Genomic DNA, 9,206 nt, shown 5'->3' on the forward strand with positions numbered 1-9,206 from the left:
CCTTCCTTCCTTCCTTCCTTCCTTCCTTCCTTCCTTCCTTCCTTCCTTCCTTCCTTCCTTCCTTCCTTCCTTCCTTCCTTCCTTCCTTCCTTCCTTCCTTCCTTCCTTCCTTCCTTCCTTCCTTCCTTTCTTTCTCTCTTTCTTTCTTTCTTTCTCTCTTTCTTTCTTTCTCTCTCTCTTTCTTTCTTTCTCTCTCTCTTTCTCTCTCTCTCTTTTTCTCTTTCTCTCTTTCTCTCTTTCTCTCTTTCTCCCTTTCTTTCCCTCTCTCCCTCTCTCCCTCTCTCCCTCTCTCCCTCTCTCCCTCTCTCCCTCTCTCCCTCTCTCCCTCTCTCCCTCTCTCCCTCTCTCCCTCTCTTCCTCTCTTCCTCTCTTTCTCTCTCTCTTTCTTCCTCTTTCTTCCTCTCTCTCTTTCTTCCTCTCTCTCTTTCTCTCTCTCTTTCTTCCTCTCTCTCTTTCTTTCTCTCTCTCTTTCTTTCTCTCTCTCTTTCTTTCTTTCTCTCTCTCTTTCTTTCTCTCTCTCTTTCTTTCTTTCTCTCTTTCTTTCTTAAACTCCAATTTGCATAAATTTAGAAAGTGGAAGAGTAATTTTTGGGCAGTTTTGTCTGGTCATTTTCTAGTGCTGAAATGGGATATATTCACCAAAGCTTTAAACTTTTCAAAATGAAACCTGATCTAAAAGAGTGTTGTCATATCTGATCTTGTCATGAACATTTTTGGCTGTGGCTATTTGGCAGCTTCTCATCAGAAAGGCTAATTCTTGTGATGAGACTTTTTTTTGATCTGATGAACTGCAAAGTCTTTCTTTTGGCACGTTGAAATCATATTGAAATGCTGAGGGGACATCCCGTGAGGAAGTCTGCTTGTATTCAATCATCACTAACCTATGATCTGAGTATAAGCTTGAACACTTGCTTACTATTACCTGCTTCAGGTTCCTCAACATCTTGAGACAGACTGACAGGCAGTGACTTCCCAAACCTCTGTGGCAAATTTAAGAGTGATTGGCTGGAACTTTTAACAAATGGAGATCTCCCAAGCCTTTGTGATACCTTTGCAGCACGACTAGGTATGTTCTCTCCAAAGGCTCTCCCGAATCTCAGTGGCAAATTAGCAATGGGTTTAATGCTTCTTTCTTCTGGATGATTTCTTCCAAACCTGAGAGGTAAATTAGTAATTGAGTTTGGCATCTTGTTTACTGTAGGAGGGTTCATTTTGATGATATTTTTTGATCTCCAGTCTTCCATTTCCTCAAAATTGAGACTCCTCTGCTTTTCTTCTATGGTATTATCTTTAATCTAAAGAGGGGAAAGGAAATAAAAAGGATACTATCATTTTATAGGGCATTACTCCAGCTACAAATTACAGAGATTATTCATTTTCATATGTGAAAGGTGCTGGATAACAGGGTTTTATAGATAATGCTTTTTAGCTGTATTTGCTAAACTTCAGTGTAATGTGAGCTACTTCATATGGATTACTCCATATGCAGACATTGTCCTGATCACCTTTTCAGTACACTGACCACAAGAGTACATCTACATATCAGTATTGGCTAATACCACCAACAAAAAATGCCTGGAGGGGAACATGCTGACTGTTTGATCACTTGACACACACCCAGCCTCTTACTCATCTGGGTCTGGATGAACAGGAGGATGGGCTAAGCTACCTGCAGGTGTAGTTTATTTACTCCTAAGCATTGAGTGGATGCTTCTGACCAAATATCCATCCAGGCTGAGAGCCATGGAAAGCTTTTGGGTCAAGTCTACATCATGCTTTTTCTGGCCTTGCAGTATATATTGCTCTGAGCTTTAAGTTGCTTTAGTCCTCCACTAGTACACAAGATGCATTTGGAGTTCCTAGGCTCCTAATATTTTTGCACCCAGCACAAAATCAACTTTCTGTGCCTATGCTGACACATAATGAAGAACTGAGTGCAGTGTATTACTGGTCTGATGATGTAAAGGACAGCTGTTGTTTGAAAGATAGTTGTATCAACATGACCTTTTCTTACACAGCAACACTACTTCCCTGGACATACTAAAAATCACTTATTTTTTGCCACAAAAATAGATTCCAAGCCTTAACAGCAAGTATGTGCAAATATGTTTTTAAATGTCAGCTAAAGATACAAATGCTGCTAATCTTGATTTCAGTTCCTTGTCTCTGATGACTTCCCTGGGAGCTTCTCCAACTATTGGGAGAGAATGACCCATTCTAGTTCATATTCCAGGATTAAAACATTAAACAAGCTCTCCCTCTGATTGCACCTGGATATGCTTTTATTAAGTATACAAAATGCAGTGAGCTGAAGACCAGAGGATTTCGCTGGCTTAATTAAAGTTGTATTTTGGTTTGAACAATCTTTGTTATGCCAACAGTGATGAGTTAACAGGAAGGGGTTTGCTCTGATGTCCCAGAGAGTATTTGCAGAGCAGACAAGAAAAATAATACAGATGAACTGTGCAAATTTCATGTGGCATCTATTGAGACATAATAAATGTGCTACCCTACAAAGATATTTTCATAGCCAATTTCCAAAGTAGAGTTTTAAGGCCATTAACTATATTAGATTTCAAATGTTCTCTGTTGATCATTATTCTTTGAGTATTACAGGCGTGCCTCTATTAATTCTGGATTAATAATGAAGGTTATGTTTATGTGCATCAAATGCCTGACAGGAATGGTGATTGAGGCCCCACTGTGTAAGTAAGAAACACTTCAGGAAAGGTCTCAACCTAATCGCAGGACTGCGCTGGAAGGAAATTGAAACCTGAATTGATTTACACAGCACGTCTGTCTGAGCAGATGAATTTCCTGACAATTCTTTCAACAAGAAAGATTTTCTCACACACACACACACACACACACACACACACACACACACACACACACACACACACACACACACACACACACACACTCACACTCTGCTACTGCTGTAATGCTGAATACTGTGCAATGAGATTAGGAGAGCCTTTGGCAACAAACTCAAAGCGTTCAGGATCTGTCCCGCAGTTCTCCCACATAAGGTCACAGTAATGCAGCTCTTACCTCATAGTATTTATCATCATAGTCTTCTCTGTTCTGCAGACTGGATTTCATCAGTTCATCTAGGCACATACTATTTGATGTTAGAAAGACCACTGTGGCTAAAGCAAATAGAATAGACTTCTTGGTTGAAATTGCTTCCATTTTTCTCATATGGAGCTGTCTGAGTAAGCTCAGAATCCGTTCAGAAAAGAAAGCCACCATCATTTTATACGATCAGGAAACAAAAAGATTCTGTTCCCTGTGACATCAATCTTGAAAGCTTCAGCTCTTAATATTAATTAGGTTTAGTAATTTGAATATATATGTGAGGAATGTTGGAAATGTCTTTTGTAAGCCTTTTAAACCAGCATAGCTTCTTGTTAGGGACACACTGACTTCACAAATATTTCTTTCTGGTGAAATATGTCTTAATTAATTAAATCTGAGAGCCAAAGCAGTAGGGAGTTAGCACAGCCACAATGTTCCATCCCCAATAGATAGAAGCAGCTTGTTGCTTTCTTTTGTGATAGTGTCCTCAGAAGGACTATGAAAAGAACCTTTCTCCATGTATGTATTCTTCTGCTTAAATGATCCTTTTGGACCATATAATGCCTTTTTAACAGTATGTGCAACTAGGAACATTTGGCCCATTGAAATCATGTGCTGTCTGTTGAAGTTGTTGATCATGAGACATGTTATATATCAAGGAGATCTATTGATGTATGTGGTCTATATGCTCTAAGCTGAGGATGTTAATTTGCATTCAGATTGAATGAGGAATATGCTTTTGAACCTCTGCCCATCAGTTATGCTTTCAGAACTTTCAAAGATTATGTTACATCAATATTCTTAAGGGCAAATTTCCAGCTTTTGTGTGCCACTTTCCCTTGTTGTACACAGGATTTACATTCATTTCCTCTTTGTTTCATTGTTGTGTGTAATCACAGAACCACAGAATGTTGGGAAATGGTTTGAACATCTGTGCAAATTAGGCCTTGAAGGACTTTCTGTTATTAATATAGCAATGGAGTAGGAGTTGTGGAAAAGTTCTGATGCTTGGTATGCTGAAGTCAAGCTGCCCCTTAGATGGGAGGCAAACAAGATAAGGAGCTGAGAAAAGGAGCAATTAGACTGAGCTAGAAATTCCACAGAGTAGTGCAAACAATGATGTAACCCTTTTAGAAAGTAACCAATAGTGTGTGTTAAATTAGAATAGAATTAACTATGTATAAGATAAGACTATAAATAAGGAAGTGTGGAACAATAAAGTAGGATTTCGTTGATCATATTGATCGGTATCAACCCCTTCTTGCGGCAACAGAATACATTTGGTTGGAAGAGATCGTCCAGTCCAACCCTTGACCCACCACTGAATGGTCAACACTAAACCATGTCCCTAAGCATCAGGTCCACATGATGCTTAAATATCTCCAGGGATGGTGACACCACCATTGCCCTGGGCAGACCATTTCAATGTTTGATGACCCTCCTTGTGAAGAAATAGTTCCTAACATCCAGCCTGAACCTTCCCTGGCACACCTTGAAACCATTTCCTCTAGTCCTGTCACTTGACACCAAAGAGGAGAGGCTGGCCCCCTCCTTGCTCCAACCTCCCTTCAGGTAGCTGTAGAGAGCAAAACCTTCTGGCCCCGGATGACTGTAGGAAAGGTTGGGTTCAAATATCAGGCACTTGCCTTGCTTCAGAAAGCTACTGGAAAAAAGTGTCATAGATAGGAACAAGCATGGTAATGCATTGTCTCAAGGGTCAATGCTTCCCCTTTGCATTCCCTGAGACTGTCCTACAAGATGTTGTTTTAGGGCACGGTGTGGTAGATGGGGAGGGAAAAACTATTGGACCAGTAATGACTCATGAAGAGTGGTTGTGTGTGCATACATAAACAAACATAGGTAGGAAGTGAGAGAGCATCTGCCCTCAGAGTGCCTTGGTGTTGGTTATACCCTCAGAGTAAGTAATACATATATACATGTACCCTTGAAAGTCATATGTGTTCTTGGCAGGTAAATGGAGTTTTGGGGTTACCAGAATTTTAGTATTTGCAGGTCTGGGCCAAATTCTTTGGAAAACAGGGGGAATAAAGGGAGGATGTCAATGGAGGACAAATCTGGAAGGAGTCCATGTTCTCTTTAGTGGGTCAGAGGCAGCAAGTTCTTTCACTGAGTGCTGAGTGTGGATTCCTGACTCTCCAGAACCTCACGGCAAGGGCCTTCAATCTGTGGGACCAGATGGGTTTTCCAAGTTCTTTTTCTTTGTGGTAACATTAAAGGCAATAGTGACTGTAATTGAAGCACTAACATATTTCTAACATGTGGCCATTTACCACTGGGGTTTCCTTTTACCTAGCTACTGGTTTGTCAAGCTCTTTTGATCAATGGTCTTTCAATTAACTGTATGAAGATGTTTGATTTCTACATTAAATGGAATTGGCAAGATCCAAACCCATGCCTGCATTGTTTAGCATAAACACAAATGTTGCTTTCTCTGGGCAAAATAGGAAAGTGTATTACTGTTGTCTAAGTTGCATCAGGCTTTCATGACATTCAGCTTGTCTCCTATTGCATCAGGCTTTCATGACATTCAGCTTGTCTCCTATGCATATGGATTTTCTAATCAACACAAAGTGATGTTTTCAGGTGTTTTGCATGCCAGGCAGTCAGAACTGTACATCCCTGTACTTTCTTATGGATTAATTTCCCTTTGATGGCTCTACTGCAGGAATTCTGAAAATTCTGAGTCAAGCAGTTACAAGGATTGTTTATTATCTTTCCTGAGGAAGGACTTGTCAGGCCCTAGCACTCAGAATGGGTAATGTAAGCACTCTTCATCACTGTGACTGCAAATTCTGCTGCATTTAGTCCATCTTCAGTAGCAGCATAGACTGGTCCATAAGACTTCAGGCTGAGGCATCTTGATATGACCTATTAAAGTTATTTATGGGTAAGGGAAGATATATTTGTTGGTGGCAACAGTGTTAGGGAAGAGGGCTGTCAGTTCCTACATTGCTCCAACTTGATCTGATTAAGGCATTTGAAGAAGAAAGGGCTCTGAGTATTGCTGAAAACAACTTTGAGTTCCTAGCTCCTTGTCCCAAATTTACTTTGTATTGATACCTTACATCACACACCAACAAAGCTATTCAGAGGACTTGACCATACCTGAACTTTTGCTTTGAAATTCCCCAGTTAAATAGGAGCAAGCCCTCCCAGAACAAGAGGACACAGTCTCAAGCTGCACCAGGGGAGGTTTAGGCTGGATGTTAGGAGGAAGTTCTACAGAGAGAGAGTGATTACCCATTGGAATGGGCTGCCCAAGGAGGTGGTGGAGTCACCATCACTGGAGGTGTTCAGGAGGAGACTGATAGGGTGCTTGGTGCCATGCTTTAGTTGATTAGGTGGGTTGGATTAGTTGATAGGTTGGATGTGATGATCTTGAAGGTCTCTTCCAACCTGGTCTATTCTATTCTATTCTATTCTATTCTATTCTATTCTATTCTATTCTATTCTATTCTATTCTATTCTATTCTATTCTATTCTATTCTATTCTATTCTATTCCATTCCATTCCATTCTATTCACCTACATGTGACATGAGCCTCCCAGGCAGCAACAGTTTGAAGAGATTTTCCTACAGGTGCATGCTACAAAAAAGGAGTTGCTTCTTTTTCTCCTCTTAGTTTAGTGTAGACAGGCACAGAAAAACATCATTTATTTTGGCTTGGTTATACAACAGTAAGGTGGATCTCATCTGTTCTGAGTTACTGCAGTTACTTGATGTGTGCCTACTCTCAAAATGTGACATTAAAATGCAATTGGTGGTCATGGCAGGAGTGGCTGAATTTCATAAGCAACCCAATGCACAGTAGTGAATGAACAAATTTTAATATTGCTCTTTCTTTTTTTTCTTTTTTTAAATGTAAGAATATCCTGATAAATCTTTATCCATTATTAACAACATGTGCTGTGAAAATTGCATGTCATATGACTCATGCCATCAGTAAAGATCTATTCGTATCCATAAGGATAAATCACTTATGATACATTCATTTTGCCATTACTGCCCAGTCTGTGACTCATTTTGAAGAAAGAAGATTTTTAAATGTATCATTTTAATATTTCTTTTTTTTTTTCTTCTTTAATTGGCAAGCAATTCTGTTCATTTTTCACCCATTCCCATGGCATGTAGTAGGTTGTGCTGGCTTTGCTGTGTTGTGCTTCTGTGCTGGTGCAAAATCCAAGGTCATTCTGCCCCTGCACTCAGCGCTGGTTAGGCCACACCTGGAGTACTGTGTCCAGTCCTGGGCCCCTCAGTTTAGGAAGGATGTTGACTTGCTGGAAGGTGTCCAGAGAAGGGCAACAAAGCTGGGGAGGGTTTGGAGCACAAGCCCTAGGAGGAGTGGCTGAGGGAGCTGAGGGTGTTTATTCTGGAGAAGAGGAGTCTTAGGGGAGACCTCAACTGCTGTCTACAACTACCTGAAGGGAGGTTGTAGCCAGGTAGGGGTTGGTCTCTTCTCCCAGGCAACCTGTGACAGAACGAGAGGACACAGTCTCAAGCTGTGCCAGGGGAGGTTTAGGCTGCATGTTAGGAAGAAATCCTTCACAGAAAGAGTGATTTACTATTGGAATGTCACCATCACTGGAAGTGTTTAAAAGGAGACTGGGTGAAGCACTTACTGCCATGATTTAGTTGATTAGATGGTGTTGGGTGATAGGTTGGACTTGATGATCTCAAATATCTTTTCCAACCTGGTTAATTCTGTATCCTGTGTTTTAAATTCTGTATTCTGCTTGGAATATATATGGATCTAAGCAGTCATGCTTCCAGTGCACTCAGTATCCTGACATGGTGTATGGATGTAGTCCTGTAGTCCCTTTTGAACTGAAAATTAGTATTTCAGAGCTCAGGGGCAGCAGTGAAGCTTGGTTTTGCACAACTTTGTGACTGAAGAGTAAATGGCAGTGTGTTATTGTCTGAGGGCTAGCAAGGATTAACCTTACGGCAGGATTGCTGTGTAAGCAATGTGTCTCCTCTACTGCTATGCTTGTTATCATGAAGCAGAATTCCAGCAAGACTTCTCCCTACCAAATTCAACTGAACTTGGCTTGAAAGTTGTCAAGGGTGACTGACAGGCACACACTTATGCACAGAGAAACACATATTTGCCTCATTTCATTTGGAAACCAATACTAAATCAGGAATTACTCTGCTGAAATGCCACTGGTATAAAGCCTCAACATCTGTACAATTACTGTGGACACAGTGGTAATTTCTACCTTTAGCAATAAGGCATTAGCTATGTACTAAGAAAGTCCTCTTCTTTCTGGACTACAACTTGGTAAGGAAAAACAACCTTTATGAAGCAGCCCTCTGATCTGCAGAACCAGGCCTTCGGTTCTAAACCAGATTTTCATCTACATGCAGCTTTGAGCTTTCTTGTTAGCTGGGTAGTAGTAAACAAGGGACAAATGCATGTAAATGTCAAGGTACAAATGATCCTATTTTAAGGCTGGTGGCTATGAATTGGTCTCTGGTGTTAGAAGATGTTTTCCACCTTGATTAGCCCAATCCAGGACATGAGTGTGAAACTTCACATTTTAATAGTTGGGGTTTTATAATTACTATTTTATCCTTGTGCTTTTTGAGCCACAGAACAGCATGGCAGAGACAGAAAATAGGAAGACACTTGAGTTATTATGGTAACAAGCTGGGAACAACTTTATCTTCTTGGTAAATGAGGTGTGAACAATAATTTTGGGTTAGACAGGTTCTTCAATTATACATTGGTGTTAGTAATAAAATAAACATGTTTTCAATAACATTTGGTATACAAATACATTCTTCTTTTTTACTAACTGCTCTACAGAATGTAATACTGTACTTACCAATCTACTACAGTGTGGAGCAGCTCTAGCCCATTCTTGTCTATTAAAAATTAAACCCTTTTGCCATACATTATTGAAAGTGCTTTGGTTGGCTGCAAATCAAGAAAGACTTCATAGAATCTTTGCAGAATGAGAAATCTGATTAAACCTCGGGTCCACAGGCAGCAATGCAAAGTGCACAAGAAAAAAAACCCCACAACATTAAATTATGTCTTAAGAACTCCTTCAGGACTTCAAAAAATCATTAGCAGCTTTTGTTCAAGTTAACTATTAACC

General features: G+C 40.2%; 1 protein-coding gene across 1 annotated transcript; it reads right to left on the bottom strand.

The window, feature by feature from the left end:
• Positions 1-566: 566 nt before the first annotated feature.
• Positions 567-3,195, bottom strand: NPVF (neuropeptide VF precursor). Its single transcript, XM_009908724.2, has 3 exons — positions 3,055-3,195; positions 923-1,295; positions 567-619 (listed from the first exon to the last, which is right to left on the bottom strand). The coding sequence occupies exons 1-3, from the start codon at positions 3,193-3,195 to the stop codon at positions 567-569; spliced, it is 567 nt and encodes a 188-aa protein (XP_009907026.2).
• Between the last annotated feature and the right edge of the window lie 6,011 nt (positions 3,196-9,206).

Source organism: Dryobates pubescens, chromosome 4 (genome assembly GCF_014839835.1).
Source record: "Dryobates pubescens isolate bDryPub1 chromosome 4, bDryPub1.pri, whole genome shotgun sequence".
NCBI classification, from domain to species: Eukaryota; Metazoa; Chordata; class Aves; order Piciformes; family Picidae; genus Dryobates; species Dryobates pubescens.